The 22,618-nt window shown below is 36.4% G+C and overlaps 3 protein-coding genes across 4 annotated transcripts; 1 reads left to right on the forward strand and 2 right to left on the reverse strand.

The window, feature by feature from the left end:
• Positions 1-1,562: 1,562 nt before the first annotated feature.
• LOC144971533 (uncharacterized) lies at positions 1,563-4,190 on the reverse strand. The gene is made up of 2 exons (XM_078912544.1): positions 2,157-4,190; positions 1,563-1,698 (listed from the first exon to the last, which is right to left on the reverse strand). The coding sequence occupies exon 1, from the start codon at positions 4,067-4,069 to the stop codon at positions 3,599-3,601; it is 471 nt and encodes a 156-aa protein (XP_078768670.1). The 5' UTR covers positions 4,070-4,190; the 3' UTR covers positions 1,563-1,698; positions 2,157-3,598.
• A 2,386-nt stretch (positions 4,191-6,576) lies between these two features.
• LOC144971537 (DNA-directed RNA polymerase II subunit RPB4-like) lies at positions 6,577-14,402 on the reverse strand. The gene is made up of 5 exons (XM_078912550.1): positions 14,137-14,402; positions 12,623-12,680; positions 8,776-8,898; positions 8,331-8,426; positions 6,577-7,449 (listed from the first exon to the last, which is right to left on the reverse strand). The coding sequence occupies exons 1-5, from the start codon at positions 14,240-14,242 to the stop codon at positions 7,371-7,373; spliced, it is 462 nt and encodes a 153-aa protein (XP_078768676.1). The 5' UTR covers positions 14,243-14,402; the 3' UTR covers positions 6,577-7,370.
• Positions 14,403-14,498: 96 nt separating this feature from the next.
• LOC144971534 (uncharacterized) lies at positions 14,499-20,975 on the forward strand. 2 transcript variants are annotated; one of them, XM_078912546.1, is made up of 2 exons: positions 14,499-14,567; positions 17,050-20,975. In XM_078912546.1, exon 2 carries the CDS (start codon positions 17,130-17,132, stop codon positions 19,680-19,682), a length of 2,553 nt encoding a protein of 850 aa, XP_078768672.1. In that variant the 5' UTR covers positions 14,499-14,567; positions 17,050-17,129; the 3' UTR covers positions 19,683-20,975. The 2 variants fall into 2 exon arrangements, with proteins under 2 accessions (XP_078768672.1, XP_078768671.1); XM_078912545.1 differs by having other exon boundaries at positions 14,525-14,655.
• The last annotated feature ends 1,643 nt before the right edge of the window (positions 20,976-22,618 follow it).

Genomic DNA, 22,618 nt, shown 5'->3' on the forward strand with positions numbered 1-22,618 from the left:
CGATCCACTATTTTCCCGAGCATATATGTGATTGGGACCATGGCAGTATAATAAGAAAGTGGACATTTTTTTAAATTTTCGGATATTCGCAGTTTTGACTTCCGATCCTTGATCAGCATCAAATTTACAATAGGTTTGATACCAAGAGCTATGATGTGTCTACTCCAGAAATTGTTGAAATTAGAAATAAATTTTTATTAACTCTCTCCTTACCAACCATTTTCAGGATTTTCCCCAAAACTTCACACCCAACTAACACAAAAATATATTTTTTTACCACTCAAACACAATAGCAGTAATTTCTTGCGATAAATAATTTCTATAGCAAAACATGCTCTACAACACTCAGTTCATTTTCTTTAAATTTTATGATGTACAAGAGAAATTTGAGTAAGAAAAATGTTTGTTGTATCCTAACGAATGTGACGATTTTCCTATAGTTGGTCAGGAGAGGGTTAATGTATTTTTTTTTTAAAATGTCGAGTCAGGTAGCGATTTCATCATCGACATGTGTATGTTATATCCGTCGACTTGGCACATGACGTGTGATTGACAGGTGCCAAAGCCTTGAATGCATGCATTTAGGTAAAATACGCACAACATGAGCCAGCCAAGTTATTACGTAAAAACACACAAAACTGTGTAATAATAATAATAATAATAATAATAATAATAATAATAATAATAATAATAATAATAATAATAATAATAATAATAATCATGATAAAACTTTCTTTTACAAAGCTAGGCCTGATAACATTGTGATGTTAAGAAAAATGTATTTATTTTGGTTTAAATTAGGTTCATTAATAAATTATATATATGAATGTTAATGTTGATGATACCTAACAGTATTTATCATCAATTAAATACTAATAACAATAATTGTTGCAGAACTTCATGTGTACCCCCCCCCCCCCCCCCCCCCCCCTCTCCTTTTTTTTTAAATTAGGTATTCAGCAAGGACAACTATACTGAAAGGACAATCAAGTCAAGGCAAATTTTCAGACAAAGCTACTGGGGGCCAACTAAAAAATATAGAAAATTTACACCAAAATTTTGCTAAGGGTATAATAGGGCATAATCTGCCCTTTTAAAGAATAAATGTGAGTTCTGGGTCAAAAAATTAATTGAATGATTATTATTTGTTTGTTTATTGCTTTAGGTCTCCTCCAACACAAATGAGGTTATATGAGAGACCGCTGAAACAAAAAAACAAGCAATCTAACAAAAATAGTACAAATGTAAATCAAAATCATAACCTAAAGATATCATAAGCTAAATTATAAATAACCAAGAACAAACAGGCAGAAGATTTACAGAAAAAAAAATATCCCCTGTCAAAAATACAATCACAAACCAAAGAAGCAGGATAGGCTAGTAAAGAGAAGAAGAAACGACATCACTATCGGATCGTACACCCATGCGAACATCATAGGTATATGATTCAAGGGTGATGCTCCCATCCAACCACCCGCGAATGATTTTTTATTATTATCAGTAGTGAATAAGAGTAGCCAAGAAACAGAAAGGATGAGAAGTTAGATATTCTAAAAACTAACCTTATATAGTGATTGATTCAGGATGATTTCTTTACAAGCTTGATTAATTAGTATACATCATATGTAAGATGATGATGATGATGAGCATTTAGATGAAATGGAAAGGAGCTGTGCAATATCAACAAAGGGAGGTAATCTGTGGAGGATGATCCCAAGAAAAATATGAATACCAAAATATCTACTGAGGGATGCACTACCTAGTAATAAAGAGACATAGTTTCTTTTAAATAATTTATAACAGTGCACTGAACAATACTCACAATATTTATTCCAGTACACATATCACAATTGCAGTTTTAGTCTCTCGAATTTTTTTTCTTTTTTCTTTTTTAACACTATATTACTATATTTCATCCCTATAAGGGAAATTTGTCTAAAAATTGTTGATATATACCACCACTGGTGGGTCAGCCGTAGTGCAGTGCCCCACAAGCTAGAGGCAAAGTGACTCACTCCTAGCCACACAGTACAGTGGACGGAATCGATCCCTGTACACTCAATTGCTAAGCGAAGACTGAACATCTGCGCAACACTACTCCTTGAACCAAAAAACAAAATTCTTCCAAAACAATTTTAAAATAATAAATTGCTGACCTGTCAGGAACAGTGATAAATGATCTGAATGATGAAGATGAAACATGGGAGGAATAGAAGAGGAGCCGTACAATGTAGGGGGCAATCTGTGGAGGACGATCCCACAATAAAATATTAATTACTGAGTTAACACTAGAGGCCATGAGATCAGTTTTAGATAATCATTTTCAATAACAAACAAATCGTTTTTTGATATGATTCTTATTTTAGAGACCAAAACTGTCATTAAAGTGATTGATAGTTCAACATTATTCATAAAAGAGGACCTGGGAAAGGTACCTGCATTATATCAAAATGAAAGAATATCAAAAGTCTCAGCAAGAGTTATCAATCAATCATGCTTGCTACAAAATGACAGAATAACTAATGGCCACACTTCATGACATACTTAATAAATCATCTTACTTTCCTAATCTGCCAATCGGGCTTTCTTGATGGAAGTTTGGTAGAGAATGGAATTTTTGTCATGGTCTTTGTCCAACTTGTGGAGGTCATGAAGCAAAATGTTTGCCAACCGTCGCAAAAGGGATTTTGAATTGAGTTCAAAATCGTAAAAAGAATTTATGACTGACAAAACTCGTATTAACTTTTGATGACAACTCAACAAGCTCGCTCCTTATGTTTTTTCATGAAACAAAGTCCCACTTTCACAAGTTCATATGTTGAGAGATGGGGCACTTTCAGTCCTCCTCGAGAAACTTCTTCAATAAAATCCTTAGCCTCTGTTGACAGGAGGGGTTCTTCATCATCATCAAACTGTAGCTCATCAGCACATTTCTCTTCCAACCATCCAGCAATGTATGTTATTGAGCTCTCTTCCTCACACGTCAAGGAGATGTCACTCATGCACTGTTCAATCCATCGTATGTCAATTCTGCATAGCAAGAGTGAAATTTCTGGGAGGTGCTTTGATCCATCTCGACAAATTCCAAGAAAGAGGCAGCAAATTTTGTCAATCGCTTTTTGTAAGATGTAAAAACGTCGTTTGCATTCATGAATGCATTTGCATCTGTGGACTGTCAATACACAGAAAATTCTCCTTCGATCCTATCGCTTTGAATCTCTCGGAGCAGGACATAGTCATATCCTACACCAAAAAGATACCGACAAACAGCAATCATTCCCTGGGTAGTTTGAAGAAGAGCCTTGTGTGTGTCAGTCAAGCATTTCTGTCAACAAGCTCCTTGTCCAGAGGTGCCACTTTGGAAACATTTAAGAAACACCTGCAGGTTTGTTGAACTTTGTTGCTGCACTTGACTACACGGATCTCTTGTCCTCAAGTCTTGTCCTTTCCTGCACACATTCATGGCTTTCTACCACTCCAATACCAATTCAATAAAGTCAGCGGTTTCAGCAGCATCTTTCAAATGGAGTGCAGCAACAACTTTGTCATTGAATACTTGAAGTACAAGCTTAACATTCTGTAGCTGGAGGCAGCTTGGTCATACTGCTGTGTTGGTAAGTGGTGCCATCTTTAATATATTGGATCTCTCCGAGTCATACAAATTTTTAACATCATCAAAACATCCAACCTTCTTCCCATCAACCGACAACAGTTGCTGCTTCTCGGTGATCCAATTATTTCTTATACATTTTATAAAATGAACAGTGTCGAAGAGTAAAAACCAAACTCTGTCTTCTGCCAAGGGATGTCTAGCTTGATAATCTGTCATTCTTGAAAACAATTTACAATACTGTTGGTTGATTTTGTGATTATCTGTTATGGATCCAATGTGAGTGCACCCGGCTTTTTCCACAGCAGCTGCATCTGTTTTCACAACGTCAAATTGGTATTTCGCAGTCAACTTATGAACAGGATTCACTGACACCATGATGCTTGGACCGCCATGAAGACATCTGAGCATTACACACAGCATTGATGTTGCTTTCTCATTTGGATTATTCAAAGCCATACCACTCAAAACGCCAGCTGAAAAAGAAAGAGATAGTTCACTCTTTTTTTAAGTATATTCAGATAGTTCATCAAGACCTAAGAAATATTATTTTAAAACGTCTGGTCGCCAATTAACCAAATTAATATAAAATACCGAAATTAAAAGAACAGAATCAATTATTGCGCATTCAACGGCAATGTACCAAGGCAGAAAAATAGTACTTTTGTTTGAAATCCTTATCTTAACCAATGGCCCCCACTAGCGGGGGCTGGAAATCCAGAGTGAACCTCCTTTCTAAAGAACTCCTTGGTATTCAGATATCGGTTGCGACAATTTTTTGTGATTTTCGATGTTTTGCTTTTAAATTGCAATAATTTATTATTGCTCTTACGTTCAAGACATGGGTAAATAGGTACAAACTGCATCAGCATCACAACAAATCTTTGCACTTTTTGAATGCATAATTTGGCGTTTCTGGTTTAATTTCACCCTTTTTTTTGCCTTTTTTGGGGGGTGGGGGGGATAATTAGGGAGGGAAAGTGGCATTTTCCTGGAGGGACAAAGCAACAGACTAAAACGTGAGCGAATGGCGTTGAAGTCCTAAAATGTAGAAATTTGGTCTATTTTGCACGTGAAACATATGCATTGACAAATTGGTAGACTGGGCTCACCAACTCGAGAGAGTAACCAGTCAAGGAGTTTTGTGTTTTTAAAGGTTTTATGGCGCTTACGACACATTTAGGTCATATCACTGGTATCAGCGCCAGTACAAAGGAAGAAAATGGGATAAGTAAAAAGTTTTAGAATTACAATTAAAGTATCCAAGAAAAAGGAAGACAAAGGGGAATTAGTTTGAATAGGAACAGGTGTAGATTCCAAGAGCACACGATCAGTGTACTTAGTGAGATCACCTAAATGTCTCATCCTGACAAAAGCACAGGTCCCCACTAAGAGGAAAGCACTTAAATGTTTCGACTGTTTCTCTCCCAGCCAGAGTCAAGACAAAACCAAGTTATCTCATTCCAAGACAAAGACAGAAAGCATGTCGGAAAACAGATAAAGGGGGATAGAAGACACAGTAATTGCCTCCCTGTCCGCTCTGGGAGGTGAGGAACCCCACCCAACAGTCAAGGAGTGTCTCCAAAATCAAGCCTGGTCCTACAAGTCTGAGAGTTATGCGATGGGCCAACTACCCGTCCATTTAAAAATAGCAAGATACAGAAACCTACAACAGCAATAAAACCACAAACCCAGTTCTTGGGAGACCAGGGCCTCCAACCAGGAGAATGATGACGCCCTACAGTTAAACCCACCAGGGAGTTGCAGAGCTGACGACCCATTTTAACCCAAGAACACCCATGATAAAGCCTTCAAGATCGTTACCACAGAAAAAAGCCCATCCTATTAGGAACGTGGAACATGAGGACGCTCTGAGAGTCTGGTGGATGTGCTCAAGCAATGGGAGAGATAAACAGGTAGTCTCACCCTTATGCGCCATGGAGGGACAAACCTGCAAACAGGAGGACCATTGACATCTGGAAAAGACATTAGTGATCACCATGAAGCAGGAGTTGGCCTCCTTTTATCTAAAACAGCTGCTAAAAGCCTCTTGGAATGGGAACCCATGTCTGATCGTATCATTACTGGACTTTTCTCTTCCCGTTTCCAAAAGATGTCCCTTGTCATGTTCTACGCCCCCACAAACACAGCAGAGGAAGAAATTAAAGACAACTCCTAAGCCCAAGTACAAGCAGTAACAGATAAGATCCCAAACAGAGACAGAGATATGCTAATACTCATGGAGGCACCAATGTAAGATAGAGAGCATGACATGGAAAAGCATGGCATCCACTACAGAGTGCTAGATAAGTTTGTAAACATTATCAAACAACTTTATAACGGATTCTATTGCCAAGTCATCCATAATGGTCAACTCTTAGGGGATTTTGATATTACCCCAGGAGTTAGGTACAGCTGTTTATAATCCCCACTTCTATTTCTTGTGGTATTGGACTTGGTGACAAAAACAGCAGTGTATAGCAACCCCAGCGATGGCATTCAATGGACATTTTCAAAAAGCCTTGAAACCTTGAATTTGCAGATGACCTATCCCTCCTCTCAAACTGCTTACAGGATATGCAGTACAAGTCAAGGCCCTGGAGGAAACAGTTCCGCGATCTGGTCTCAAGATTAGTGAAGAGAAGACAAAACTACAGCGCATAGCTGCCAAACAAGAATCCCAAATCACCATCTCTGGTACAACAGTCCTTCAGAGCATAAGGCTCTTGGAGCCAGAATTTACCAGAGTTTCTTGCTTGCTACTCTTTGGATAAGACGCTTGTCTATCCCAAAGTACTTTCAGACCCAATCACTGTTGGGTGGTGAGTGCTCTGCCCCCTCCTCCGCCCCTCCCACAATTCAATGTGTATACAAACAAACACAAACTGAAGTATATAAAAATCTGTGAATAAAACCTCTATCCTTTGTAAACAAACAATTTCAAAAATAACAATGTAATTAAATGCTTTCATTTTGACATTCTTTTATTTTTTGGTATCAATAATCCATCAAATAGACATTCTAATACGGTCATTCAAAGAAATTATAACAATTTAAATTCACAAGTCATAGTATAAATGATGATAAATTTCACAAACACTTATTTAATAATCTGTACTTCAACCAAATCAGATCAGAGCTGTGCACATTTAAAAGTTCTAACCAAATCATGTAACAGTGTTCACTTACTTTGTAATCATTCATCATACACACTCAACAGAGCGAAGTGCACATTGCTATAATATACCAAATATGGCTATATTTCAAAATATTGTCCTTGTGTTCCCTTATATCAAAATATTAAAATACAATTGCCGGTTCATATCAATATAACATAACCCAGAGAAAAGCACCAAACTTGCCACCTCAAAGTTCATCAACATTTAAGGTAAATGAATTAAAATGCAGACTAGATTTTCTAATAATTGTAAAATTCTGATAAAAGTAACTATCAAATGAGATAAAGTTGATTGCAATAAATTCAATTTGCACCTAAATGAAATGTACTGTCTCTTAAAATGATAGATTCAAATCTGGTTTGATAAAATTATGCAACGATTCTTCCAATATCCCAATACCAATATCTTTTCCTCCTACATATCTTTTTCCTCTAGGCAAAACAAAATTTCTAAAGAAGCAAACATGTCTTGAAAAAAAGAAGAAATAACATGGTATCTAGAGCATTGCCTTCCTTGGCAGTGTCCATTAAATTACAATAAAAATACAGTCATGATATGAAATGAAATGTACAATGGAAAAATCAATATTGAAAACTTCTTTTTGTCTTGATGTCATCCAGGATTTGCTGTAACTCGTCATCTTCAAATCGTCCCTCTAAACTGTTAATAAAGATATCAAAGAGAAAATTTGTACAAAAAATAATTTACAAAAAAACAAATACAAAAAATAAAACTATTGTACTCGCTGGATAATGTCGTACCGAATTCCAGCACACTCTACAACAGGGCAATGCTAGAGCCGGGTAACTGAATTTTATCTTCACAATAATTCATTATCTCCCATGAGCATCAGATTTCGGCAAGCTCAGATTGTAATAACGCTTTTTGGCTTCTCCTGAGAACATGCTAGAATCCAACAAATACAGTGATCCAGCTAAAAAAAAACTGCTTGTAGAATATATATTTTTAATGAAGCTACGTTACGGTCATATTGAATCAAAGTACTAACTGGTGCTAATATTGGTTTTGGGTCCAAATAATTCATTTGGTAAAGCCCTTGCCCCAAAAACAAAGAAACTGTTATTGGCCATTAGTTCAGTTCTAGATACGTATCTTTTAATGACCCCCTGTGTACTATGCAGTGAATAGTTAACTATGTTTGTTAGGTAATAGAGTATGTTAGATGTGAGTACTTGTGACTGACTAAATTTCACTCACTTGGCATTACTTTCACAGGGATGCCAACATTGGTGTTTTTTTTTCATTTTGCATTCAAATAAAAAGCGAGCTCAATGCAATTCCATTTTTTTCTCTTTTAAATGTTTTTGACCCAATATGCATTAAAAAGTCTTGGCTAAAAATAATGGGATTTTAAAATTTTCACCAGGACCTTTTGATGAGCATAAAATATATAAATCTGGAGAATACTTTAATTTAGAAAGAAAAAAAAAACAAAAAAACAAACAAACAAAAAAAGACCAACATTGGCATCCCTGTGAAAGTAATGCCAAGTGAGTGATATTCATTGAATGCTGAAGTACCTTGGAATTAATGATTTGACTTCTTCAGCATTTTCTGGACATAAATTTGCAACTGCTGCCATCTCAAATTTGTGTAACTTCTTTTGTTCCAAGAATCTGTGGAATGCAAAGATAAATCATCAACAAAAACATAATCATATTAATATTTGTTACAGCAGATATAATAATGAATGCCACAGGAATGGGTGGGTGTTCAAAGCTTGTTCAGATATTTATCTTAAACCGGCTTCTGTTCCCTAATTTCACACAAGAAACTGGTGCATTTATTAAAGGTGTGGATCCTAAAATGGAATCCTTTCTTCATGTTAATGGTTGTAATGGTGTATCAGCCGCTTTAATCATACTGTGGTCCCAAATATGCACTTTATACATTTCATACTGCCTCATTTATTGAATGAGTATTCGGATGAGAACATTTAATTTACAGAACAATGTCGTAACTTACGTTCTGGCAGTATGAATGGTTTCTCTGTTTTTGAACTTGCTGAAGCGTTCACAATAGTTGAGAGTCTTCATAAAGACTTCAGATAACTCTTGCTCCTCTTCCTGGTTTTCATTCGACTGTTTTCTGAAATATTAACAATTAATAATATGAGCCTGCGTCAAAACATCAATTTTGGAAAGGTTAACAAAAAGAGATACATTCCCCCTGCCCCTGAATAAAGAGCATCTATTAAAAATAACTATTGTTCTGCCTATTTCTTTATACGAGGGCTCTTTCATAATTAACCGAAAAATGCCTGTAAAATCCGCATTTTTTATGCTATCAACAAAATTCTTGCACGTGTTCATACCTTGACTCGTCCTTCATTTCTCTACGTAACAGCCAAGTCTGTCGACACACTTCTGCCAACACCGCACCATGGAATAGATACCCTCTCGGAAGAAATTTCCGTCAAGGTTTTGTAGCCATTTCCGCACATGGTCAACAAGCTCTTCATCGACATCAAAGCGCTTTCCTGCCAGCTCACGTTTCAGTGGCCCAAAGAGGTGATAATCAGATGGTGCGAGGTCTGGACTGTGTGGTGGGTGTGGCAAAATCTCCCATCCATATTTCTCTAGCCAACCTTGCGTCACTCGTGCTGTGTGGGGTGTAGCGTTGTCGTGTTGCAAAATGACCCCGTTGGTCAACTGCCCTGGGCGCTTTCTGCGAATGGCCTCCCTCAGCTTGTCAAGAGTTTGGCAGTACCTTGCAGCATTGATTGTTTCTCCAAGTTGTAAGGTTTCGAACAGAATAACACCACGACTGTCCCAGAAAACAGTTCCCATTATTTTCTTTGCTGACCGCATGACTTTGAATTTCTTCGCAACAGGTGAGGATGGATGTTTCCATGTCATCGAATCTTGCTTTGTTTCTGGGGTGCAATGGTGCAACCAAGTCTCATCACCGGTGACTATGCTGTCAAGAAAAGTCACATCGTACCCTAGAAAGTCTCTACCGGCGTTGGCAGTATGCCCGTGAACCCTGCGTGAGCTCTTGCTTCTTCTCAAAAGTTCCCTGCAGATGTCCAATCTTTGTTCTTTATGATTGTCTGTCAATTGCTTAGGAACCCATCTTGCGCTGACTTTTCTGTAGCCAAGTTCATCAAATACAATTCTATGGGCAGAAGTTTCCGAAATTTCAAGACTGCTTGCGATTTCATGAAGTTTCAACCTCCTGTCTTTACGAATAAGCTCATCAACTCGCTTCACATTGTCTTCTGACGTCGCAATTATCGAACGCCCTCTCCCTTCCCTGTCTGTCAAGTCGGAATGGCCGGCTTCAAACAAATTACACCAGTGATAGACTTGTGTACGGCTTATAACATGCTCACCATATACACTCTGAAGTTCTTTATGAATTTCGGTAGGATTCAGACTGTTGGCGTTCAAAAAACGTATGACAGGTCTGATTTCCTCCTTTGACCAAGTTTCAAGGTGGGCCGCCATCTTTAAAATCGTCTAGAAATTCATTGTGCAAAATGATGCACTTCATAATTTCTGGGAATATCCGTAAGGAAATAAGGAATATCATGTCGTTTACAGAATTAAAAAATCTCCACTGGTTGCTGAGCAATGGGCATTTTTCGGTTATTTCTGAAAGAGCCCTCGTACATATATAAATGGGCTATATTGTATTCTGTAAGAAGGCAATTTGAAAATTAAAGGATAACTCTGAAACAAACTAGTTTTCATCAACTATTGAGTTAAATAATGACAAATTGAAAGTCTGGCACCAAAATTATAGCAGGTTAAAGTCAATACATTGTCCATAATTTGAGAAAATTTAACAGCACTTAATTTTAGAGCCGTTTGTTTTCTTTTGATAAAGTGATCTAAACCCCTTCTTTATTTTTTTTCAACAATGCCAGTGGATGTAATATCAATCACCAATTTCACAAAATAATTAAATTATAGGCGCAAAAGTGTCTCCATGTATTGTGGATAATATGATGACATTTCTTCATGCAAATTGATGATTAAATTCCTTTGGAAAAAATAAAATTATAGAACCAGAGAAGGATGATATGACATTGCACTATCCTTCCCTTCTTCGTTAAGAATTCAAATCCAAGCAGGACAAGAAAAAAAAGTCTCATTCCAGCACAAAGAACAAAAAAAAAAAAAAAAAAGCTGCATATAAAGAGCTACAGATATCAGTGGGCAAAAGAGGCAGGAACTGAAATTCTTGGCACAGGTCACTACCAATGATGAGATACATTTTCTCCTTAATCATACACTCATAAACGCTATTAAAATAGGAATTCTGCATAAAGACTGCAGGTATTAAAGGCTGCCAGAGGCCATTATCACATTTTAACCCTAGTGAAATGAATGTACTGATGAGAATGGGACAGGAGGAAGTTGACCAATGGAAATGAAGGTCCATAAAAATAAAGGCAGGCTGGGCATAAACAGTCGTCGTTCTTCCCCAGTATTATTCGCGCATCCCTGAAAATGTCAGAGTAACCTCAAACTCGACAATATTCCATAGTTATTTAAAACGCGACCAGTTTTTAAAACCAATAAATACAAAGTACATCAATGCCAACCCACTGCACCTGGTTGCGTCAATCTTCATGACGTGAAACTGCAACTATTTTGTATTGGATAGGATTGGATTGGGCAGTCTTGACCAGCGCACAGGTACTGAATGATACACACAAGCTCATAGTCCTAATGCATGTTTTTTTTTGTTTGCCTATCTATATGTAGAAGTAGAATATATATTTTGGCATCGTACGAAATGAAATCTCTGACACCCTGTCTAAATTGGGAGCAAACTAGCCTCAAGAAGAAAACAAGTATCAAATTCATGAGATCAAATCCCTTATCTAGACCAAGGTCAAAACCTCATGGAACAAGAAACACCCAGAATATTATGGAAAATGTCCCCATAAAGCATCTCAAAAGACAAGATCAAGTTGCTATTTTCAGACTTCATCGCGGACATAAAAGTCTCTGTCACCACATGTTCAAAGCATTTAAGATTGGAGAAACAGACATTAGTGAATGTGGAGAGGGGAAGCAGGGTGCCACAAATGTTATGCAGGACTGTACAAAGTAGAATGAGAAAATAGTGACCATTTGGCCTTAGAAGTCTACACTAATGTCGAAGCTCTATGGGTCGCAGCATGAGCTTGGGAAGACTACAGCATTCCTGCATTTTGCTGACCTTCCGCCATAAAGACATCAAGAAGAAGTAGAAGAACTGTAAGAGCTCTTGAATTTGGTTAATATTTTAGCTTTGCCCTCCACCTCATCTGTGGGAAGTTTGTGACCCTTCACTTTCAGTCAACAAATAAAAGCCACCTGCCTCACCCGCATGCTACGAATGGATTTGAGAGTGAAGAGAGTTGGTTTTGATCAGATAAAAAAAAAAGATATTTTACTCTACACATGTTATCTGTATAAATCAATATCACACACCAGCAACAATAGAGAATCCTTGACCTCTATGCCATCCTTCATAATCCACTGTCCAAAGCTAGGTGACTGAAGTCCTGTTAGTTTATTTTTTTTAGTTGCAAAAACTCTTTTGTTATTTATTTTTATTTTTAAACTATAAACAAAACATTCAGCTTTTAGAAGATGTGGTTGTTGTTGGTTTTTTTTGTTTGTATGATAACTTTAAAAAAAAAAAAAAAAAAAGATCAATTATTATGACCACTGATCTTGATGTGCCATTTTTCTAGTGAGTGTATGTGTTACCGTCAATGACACTGACCATGAGTTAATGATGGGTAACACAAACAATGTCCATCTCATTATTTATTCTTAAATTAAACTTGCTGAGTCAATTAAAAACAAACCTATGATCAAGCAACATCTGCACTTCTGATATCAACAAGGTCTCAGCATTTTCGAATTCTGAAATGACAGAAAAAAAAAAAACATATAAAAAAAAAAGAATTTTTTTATTATTGATTAGATTGCCAAACCTGAAAATGTTCCTACTGAAAATGCGGCCTAAACTTTACTCTTATTTCATCACCGTTTTTATACCATTATTAAATGATTACACAGCAAACATATTGACACAATGAGGAAATTAATTTTATTTTAAAACCAACTTATAATACATAGTGAAATACTCACAGTGCAGTTGTCTCTCTCTAGGGGAGCCAAAGAACAGAGAGAGAGACACTGAAAAGGTGGCTGAATCACGTTTTCGAATTTTTACTGATGTTATTAGGTTATTTTACTCAAAACACTGAAACCGGAGGTATTTGACTTCGAGATATCGCGAAACCGGAATTCCGGCATGAACTGGAAAACTGGCACCCATGCTTAGCATGAGGAGTATTCGGAAGGCCTCCCAAAACCAGCAGAATGGCGGATTCAGAATTGGTTACAGTAACCGATGAAGCTTTCTAATTTCACGGCGGCGATGGGGTCTCCTGGTACGACAACTCCGCCTGGCCGGGGAGAGTGTGCCTCGACTGTTTGAGTATGAGCTGAATATAACCTTCTACACCATTTTATCACCGTACTGTGAAAATAGTGTTTCAGGCTTTTTTCACCGTACGGTGAAAGTCGTCCACCAAAATATTACTGTACGGTGAAAATAGTCTCCCACACTATTATCACCGTACAGTGTATATAGCCTTCCACACCATTATCACCGTACGGTGAAAATAGTGTGTCAGGCTATTTTCATTGTACAGTGAAAATCATCCACCAAGATATTACTGTACGGTGAAAATAGTCTCCCACACTATTATCACTGTACAGTGAATATAGCTTTCCAAACTACTATTATCACTGTACACTGATATAGCGTAGTACGGTGAAAATAGTGTGTCAGGCTATTTTCACCATACGGCGGTGAAAATCGTCCACCAAGATATTACCGTACGGTGAAAATAGTCTCCCACACTATTATCACCGTTCAGTGAGTATAGGTAGCCTTCTACACCATTGTCACCGTACGGTGAAAATAGCGGCTTCCTTTTTTTAAATCAAAATTTTTTTATTTTTTTTTACCATGACGACTTTTACTTTTTGACTTTTAATTTTAATTAGTTTGGCATTTTGTATCTGACAATAACGACCGATGATTATTTTTTATATTATTGAGACATTGGCAGCAGTGTCAGTGAGTTGAGTGAGTTGTCAGTGACAAAGACTCTTAGTAAGACTAGAAGTAGAAGTAGAAGAAGCGAGTGTGGTGAGAGTGTGAGTGAGAGTGAGTGAGTTGAAGTTGAGTGAGTGTGAGAGACGGCTCTGGTTACAGCCCTAACCCTAACAAAATAACCAAAAATATATAGAGATTTAGGGCGGGTAAGTGGTATGGAAGAGGTCTCTACAAATTAAAATTAAAAACCTTTTGGAAATTGTAATTTTGATGCATCTTCTTCTTGTGTTGTATCAGTTGAAGAATTCGAAGCTTGTGTTTGTGTCGCCATATTTGAACGAATGGTGCCCAACATTCAAATCTGCAAAGTGCTACGTTTAAGTTATATAACCGACAAGAATCAAAGCAATGAGATTTTCAACCAGTATAGACTTGAATTTTTCTTCCTAGAATAGCGTTAAACTTTTGGGCATCCCAACGTTTGACTTGTTTTTATCTGTTTTACTTAGTATTTTTTAAAAGAGAAAGAGAGAGAAGACCATACAGCGGTGAGTGTAAATAAATCTTTCCTAATCTTATACACGGAAACAGTCAGGAAAAGTGGCATTTTCTAAGACACAAAACAAAAGATCTCTTGCAGTTGAGTAAGTGTAAAGCACAAAACAAGAAACCTAAATTCGGTAAAGTTAAAGATAGAAAATTAACACTATGCCAATTGTAGATTTCCTTTTCAAACTGTAGCACAGTCTTCACAAGTGATGAGTTAAAGTGAGTGAGAGTGGTCTCGTAAATTTGTCTGAACGCGCGGATATAAGGTCTAGTGGTATTAGTATTACACTCGCTTTCGGATCTGAAGGTCCTGGGTTCGAGCCTCGCTCGGCGCATTGTTGAGTCCTTGGAGAAGGCTCTTTACTCACATTCTCTCACCGTACTCAGGTGTAAAATGAGTACCTGGTCGTTAATAGCGTTGTCTCTGTCCGAAAAAGATTGTAATATCGCCTAACAGGCGTCATGTCTCGCCCTACATATATTCAGTGTTGCTGTTTGCCAGGGACCCCTTGTAAAGCGCCTTGACTCAAAGAGCAAGTTTAGTGGATATATAATTAGCTTAATAAATTATTTCATTTTCAACTATCCACCAGAACTTAACGGTTTTAGGGACTTAGACAATTTAATAAAAATTCAGTTTTCAAATGACAGTATTAATATTAATATACATCTGACTTATAATAATGATAGAGATGCAGTGTATCTCTCATTAATGAATGCGTTTGAATCTGTCTCTGTTATAAAGAAGCAGAGTTATTCAATTCTTTCATGCCTAAAGACGCCGAAGTGGCAATCCGGACTTGAGTCTGAATAATCATCCGTAGCTATTCAGACTCAAATTCCAATGTGCGTACCCAAACACAGGGTGGTCACAGTGCATGCATAGGACAGAGGGTGGAACTGATAGAAGTAGAGGAAGAGGTTCAGAAGAAATTCCGTTTTACCCATATCAGTCAGACTCATCTGATATCTCTTCTTCGGATTTTAAAAGGATTGTTGCCTGTCTAACACTATCAGAATAAGTATTATTTTGTCCTGATTTTATTCAGACATTGTTTAAAGATGTTAGAAAGCCCTTCCTGTAGACCACAGTTACTTTGACAGACTTATGTTCCTTTTGAATGGAACTTTTGAACTCTTTTCTTTTTAATATCTAACTTGACTTCCAGTTGCTCAATGATTTTCATTTTTTTTCCACGTCAAATAAATGGGTTTTTGGACCCTATGGTATGGTATGACACTTGCATTCAGATTGGAAGTACTGGTTTGATCCATAGAGTCCTTGGAGGGCTCTTTACTCACATTCACTCACCGTACTCAGGTGTAAAATGGCCCTCACCATGGACAACGTTAAGATTGTTAGCTTCAACGCAGGACTGTCATCAACAGAGATAAAATTACTGTCCAACCTCAGGCAAACATACTTTGTCTACAAGAGACGCAGAAAACTGTGTCACCAAACATCCCTGACATGCACCTAGACAAATAGAGATAAGATGATTGTCTTTTAGACAGACTCGGTTCAAATTTTATATCAATAATATGTCAGATTTTTTTCGCTGCTGTAAAGTTTTAAAATGGCATTTCTCTACCTTTAATGCCCATTTTTTTTTTGTTGTTGAAGTGGTATAGGAATAAAGCTGCAACCTTCTTCCTCTTTAAGACAATACTAAATTTAGCTCTGTACGTCCTTTGATGGCTAAGGTATTTATGGTTGAATGTCTCAGTTTTAAAATAGAAATTTTCTCGACAAGTGACGCAAAATATATAGGTTGTTTTTCCTGCTGCAAAAATGATGTCTATTGTGATATCTATTTAATGTCATGGTGTTATTGCCACTGTAAAGCGGACATGACATCGTCATTGTTATATGCTGTAGAAATGCTATATTTTAATTTATTTTGAACTCAAAGGTATCCCAGAAGCAGTTATGATAGTTGAAAATTGGAAAGGAAAATGGTTGAATTTTATGCTTTTCATTTTTAGATTTCAAGAATAACATTAGCAAGACATGTGATTATATTGTAGACATTGAGTTGTTTGTCAGTTAACGAAATTTCTGAATTACACTTAATGTAAATGTTGCTGCTCGAAGCTCGAAGAAATAAATGTTTAAATAATAAGTTTCATTCATCCTGTTTTGTTGATAAAGGGGAAACCTGAAACGTCCATTTTCTCTGTTTTTGGAATTAAATTGCAGCTTACATTCAATTTCACATTGTTATTTACACAATACAGTTTTCTCTGTCACGGTTGCCTTGAACTCATTCAAATATCCCAATTTTTTTTCCTTATTACTCTTTATATACATTTTCCTCGAACCGGTTTGCATGCCCCAAGTCATCGTAGAGTGTTGATAGCCACCTTTGTTTAAAATTATTAGGTTATTAGGCAAAGAAGCAGGATATTAGAGGGTGTTTTTAATTGGAAATGATTCTGTCGCCCAAATGTTTTATTGTTACAAAAAGTATGATATAGACTACAACTTTCATAGTCATAGTGTAGCAATTTTATTTGTTGTTTTTTAAATTGTGATTTTGAATGTAGTGTAGCAATTAAAGTAAAATACTAGACTATTCTGACCAGTTTCTTTTATTATATTATTTTCAACAGATCCTCCATGTTGCGCATTTTCTGAAGCATTCACCATCCTCTCAGCCTTTGTCTTATGAACCTGTTCATACGATAATTAAATGATGTTTGAAATACAGCCAAGTGACCCAGCATGGGATCTTTGGAAGGGTTTCTGTGTTTATATACAGCATACTTATGACGTCAAAGAAGAATGTACAAACAATGTTAATCATCAAGATAAATTCAAACGGACACCTGCTTCATTATCCCTTTTACTCACAATTGGTGGGGAGGACATAAATCAGGTTTTACATGGAAATGGCCTATCTACGGAAGATATTTTACAGTTTGGAAACGTTTTGTCCAAAGTAGAGGAACTATGCTTACTGAAGCTCTTTTACAAATATGATAAGTACAAACAGTCATTGGGGAATCCCAACACAGTTAATGATTTTCATTCATCAACTAATTTGACTTTAACAAACTATGGCAAATATGACAGACAAGACATTTCTGATCAGAACGAATCGCTTCAAACAAGGGATGCCTTCGTGTCACAACAATTGCAAACAAATGATGCAAAGATACAGAAAAAAGAAGTTGTAAGTAAAGGTGTTACCAATGAAAAGGCAGCAGCACAAGAAGATTTGGACAAAATTGGATGTGTAGATGAACCTAGTGCTGCATCATGCAGAAAAAAGTTGTGTGAGGAACAATGCCCTGATGTAGAGGAGTCATCTGTGATCAGAAGGAGCTCCCGTCAGATTCGTGTGTCTTCTAGATTTGCTGAAAATAAAGAGGCCATTCAAAATTTATTAAAACCAGAGATAACAAATAGCAATCCAAAGGTAGGTTCAGTAAAAAAGCCACCTCTCTTGTGTTCAATTTGTAAGAAAACTTTCCCTGATTCGAAATTATTAATCAGTCACTGGAAGTGCCATAAACAAAATAAAAGGATTAAGGAGAATTTGCCTTTCTTGTGTAAAGTTTGTGGTCATAAATCTGCCACTTACAGTCGACTGAAGCTTCATAGTAAAGTTCACAATCAAACAAAAGAAAACAGAGATGAAAAGGAAAAATCTTCTCAGGAATGCCAGATTGTGCGTGATTCTAACAAAAAGAAGGAAAGAAATACAGTGACCACAAGAGAAAAAGAAACAGAACTAAGTGTGGCTGAAACGGTATCGAACATCAGCAGTCAGACTGGCCCAGCTAAGGATGATTTTGAACATCAGAATGCTTTAAATGCAGATGAATTCAGTAAAGAAATTCTTAAATGCCAACAATGCCAAGAAACCTTTGAGGATAGAGAGTGTCTTTTGAATCATTGCAAAACTCATAATGATCACGATAAGGAACAAAGTTCAAATCCTAATAAAAAATCTAATTTGAATACCAAGAAGTTTGTGAAAAACAAAATTGAAAAGAGGTTATATAGAAAAGTAGGTCATTTCAAGTGCAACAATTGTGCAAAAACCTTTAAATATGAGAGGCAACTCGATTTCCATATGACTCTCCACACTGGAGAAAAACCACATATTTGTGAAGTTTGTGGACAAGGTTTTAGATTAAAGCGTAGCTTACTAAACCACAGGCGTTTACACGATGATATGTGTCATATAAAATGTGAGTTCTGTCCCAAGACATTTGTTGATAAAAAGGCTTTTGAAAACCATATACTTATTCATTCAGGTGTCAAACCTTATTCATGTGAAGCTTGTGGCAAAGGGTTCCGTCGTTTACTTGGACTAAAAAACCACCAGAGACTTCATAAAAAAGAGGACGCAATCAAATGTGATGAATGTGACAAGACATTCGTTGATAAGTGGGGTATGCTAAAACATAAAACAATTCATTCTGGGGAGAAACCTTTTACATGTGTGCATTGTGGAAAAATGTTCAGGCTTAAAAAAGGATTGCAGGATCACATTAAACTTCACAATAAAGAGTTACAGTTACGTTGCAGCTTGTGCCCTCGAACATTTATAGAGAAACGCAAGCTGGATCTTCATTTAATGGCACATAAAGGAGAGAAACCTTTCATTTGTGACAAATGTGGGAAGGGATTCATGAATTCTATGAATCTGAAAGTTCATAATAGATGTCATACAGGAGAGAAACCTTATAAATGTAGCTTTTGCGAAAGAACATTTAATCAGCAAGGGTCCCTCATTGCTCATGAGAGACATCACAAGGGAGAGAGGCCATACGTTTGTGACATTTGTGGTGATGGCTATATTACAAAGAGCCAGCTTACAGTTCACACTAGGAAACATACCAATGAAAGACCATATAAATGTGACCTGTGCGATTACGCCGCTTACACTGGAAGTCTCTTAAAGATTCACAAGGTGAAACATTCCGATGAAAAACCCTTTAAATGTCAGTTATGTTCATCTGCTTTCAAACGTCAGCATCACCTTGAAGTACACAGTAAAACTCATTTGACAAATATCACTAAAAGCACATCTGAAAATGAAATAATTGTAGATGTAGTTATCCATAAGTGTCCGTATTGCAATGAGTGTTTTGGGTCAGAGGATCTTCTCACCTCTCATATTGACACTCATGAGATAGTTGTAGTGACGGAAACAACAGCAAATGCCAATGATGATATTTTTATAGATCAGGCTGGTCCGGATGAGGTAGCATATAACATTGTGCTTTTATAAGAATGACCTGCTTAAATAATAAAATCCAGCATTTCCTGGAATGAGAATATCATGGAAAAATTCTGATTTCTGGAATTCTTGGAAACTCTTTTGAAAATTAATGTAGTTAAAAAAAACTTTTTAATTGCAGACTTTGTTTCTTTGTATACTTATTTGACCCATCGCATCAATCTGGTGTAACATTAAGTTGAAGATACCTGAATTAAAAGTGAACTTATTGTGAGAATTAAGAAATTAAAATTAAAATTTCAGAGCTTAAGAAATAAAACTAACTCTCCTCAATGACAGTTGACAGCATTCGTTTTTTACTCAAATTTTAAATGTGCAATTTAAAAAACTCCGGGTTCATCCCGACATACTACTATTTTAAGACAATTGGTCATAATATATGTAAAACATACTTACTCATATGTATGGCTTGATGACTTTATGGTTAGTATAGAGAATGACCAGAAGTGATTCGTTTTATACGCTGGTTTCTAAGGCTCCTGTCTGTATTAGATTTTTAGCGATATATCACTCTTTACAAACTGGTACAAGTGCAACCCTCTTACAAGGGGATATAACCATCCATAACGATATCACATCAAAATCCTGTTTTGTTTTTGTTCTAGTTTAAATTTTTCCTTTTTATTTTCAGAATATCCATACCAAATCTGCCTTTTATTCCAAGTTTTAAAATTATTTTTATGGCATAATTCAGATTTTCTCGAATTTTTTCGTCCCATTTAGATCTTATTTTCGTAAAAATTGAATTTATGGCTAACTTACTTGCGTCCAACATCCTCAGAAAAAAAGACTATTAAGTCGGTAGAAGTATGCTTAGTCATAGATTTAATGCATCAAGACTGAGAGAAAAATAATTGAGAGGACTTAGGTTCTTATTTCTTAATAAAGGATCAATCCAAATTTTAAAAATAAAAATCATCATTTTAATTTTAAAAACGATCGTGTCAGTCTTATTTTTGGGCTTCAGAAAAAAAAAAAAAAAAAACAGAACAAAATCTTGATTTTTTTCCTTCCTTTTTCTTCTATTGTCCAAACCTGTTTATTCTGAATATTTTTCTCAAATAGAGTTCATTTGCCTCAACGCCAGCCTTGCCATCTTAATATTGCTATGGAGAAATGGGTCACATATTTGGTTTAAGTTTAAGCATTGTGGCTAAACATGTTTGTTTTCAGTATTAGTCTTCTTGCACTTCCCTACTCACTTCATTTCTTGTTGTTATCAACATAAGTTCCTGCTCCACTCACTTTTCTGAATTAAAAATTCACCCCAAATACCGGAGCATACTCAATGTCTCAGTCGTTTCTATGTTACATGTTTGTGTTGAGAATACTGGCTATTAAGCTTAAATGCTAGTCAACTATCTTCGCTGCATTTGTGTGTGTTGAATCCGTGACCTCAAGAAGTCAGTAAGAGAAGGCTCTAATAAGACTAGAGTTAGAAGAGATCTTTTTTTGGGATCGTGGATAGCTCTTTCTTCTTTCTCTTTCATAAGGATGAAGAACTCCCATAGTTGGCAGGGAGGTACTTACTGTGTCTTCTATCCCCCTATATCTGTTTTCCGACATGCTTTCTGTCTTTGTCTTGGAATGAGATTACTTGCTTTTGTCCTGGCTCTGGCCGGATACCCTGGCTGGGAGGGAAACAGTCAAATGTACAGTTAGTTTTGGGGGATGATTTTTTTTGTCTTGTAAATCATCTCTCTGTTATATGCTGTATTATTTTTCCTTTTACAATTATGTATGATTTGTAAACAATTGAGTGTGTTCCTCTTGGTGGGGACCTGTGCTTATGTCTGGATGAGACATTTAGTGATCTCAAACGAAGTACACTGATAGTGTGCTCTTGGAATCTACATCTGTTCCCTATTTGAACCAATTCGCCTTTGGCTGCTTTATTCTTGGGTGATTTAATTGTAATTCTAGAACTTTTTTACTATCCCATTTCTTCCTTTTTACTGGCGCTGATATGACCTAACTGTGTTGCAAGCGCCGTAAAACCCTTAAAACCAAAACAAATTAAAATCTGTGAATTCATCTAGTTTGAGACCACCTAAATATCAGACACAAACAAGTAATCCAGCCAATTGGGATAGTCTAAAATGATTGGATACAGAGGATACGGTACAAGTGACTTTCTGGTCTAAAATGGGAAGTCAATAGTCTAATGGTATCCACATTGTCATTCTTCTGTGAGGGTTGATGGGCTGAACACCTTCAAATTCAGAAAATGTGTAAAGCAGGATAGCTCAGTGTCTAGTGCGTACTCTCTCTCTCTCTCTCTCTCTCTCTCTCTCTCTCTCTCTCTCTCTCTCTCTCTCTCTCTCTCTCTCTCTCTCTCTCTCTCTCTCTCTCTCAGGCAGTCGGTGTCGAATTAATTGGATCCCAGGTTTGGCAACCAGACACTGCGATATACTTCTCCATACCCTATATTGAACACTTCCAGCTGATAAGAATAGTGTAGCTCCACGTGACTTCCATTATATTACTCCCAACGAAACCATTGTATAAAACATATATATAGATATATAGATATATATATATATATATATATATATATATATAGATATATAGATATATATATAGATATATAGATATATATATAGATATATATATAGATATATATATATATATATATATATATATATATATATATATATATATGCATGTATATGCATGTTTTGACTTGAGAAGACCTAAATCAGCTACCTGCCACTGCGATATTTATATTCAGTTTTCAACTGGCACCTCTCCATGTCCTTTTTTTGAACACCTCAGCTGTTGAAACTAATGCCACTCCATGCTATTTCAATTATATTACTTCAAGCAATGCTATGTATGTTTTTGTTTTTAAGGGTTTCACAGCCCTTGCACTTGCAGCACATTTAGGTTATATCAGCGCCAGTAAAAAGGAAGAAAATGGGATAGTA

Source organism: Berghia stephanieae, chromosome 4 (assembly GCF_034508935.2).
Source record: "Berghia stephanieae isolate SIO BIC M18660-M18661 chromosome 4, UCSD_Bste_1.3, whole genome shotgun sequence".
Classification (NCBI taxonomy): domain Eukaryota; kingdom Metazoa; phylum Mollusca; class Gastropoda; order Nudibranchia; family Aeolidiidae; genus Berghia; species Berghia stephanieae.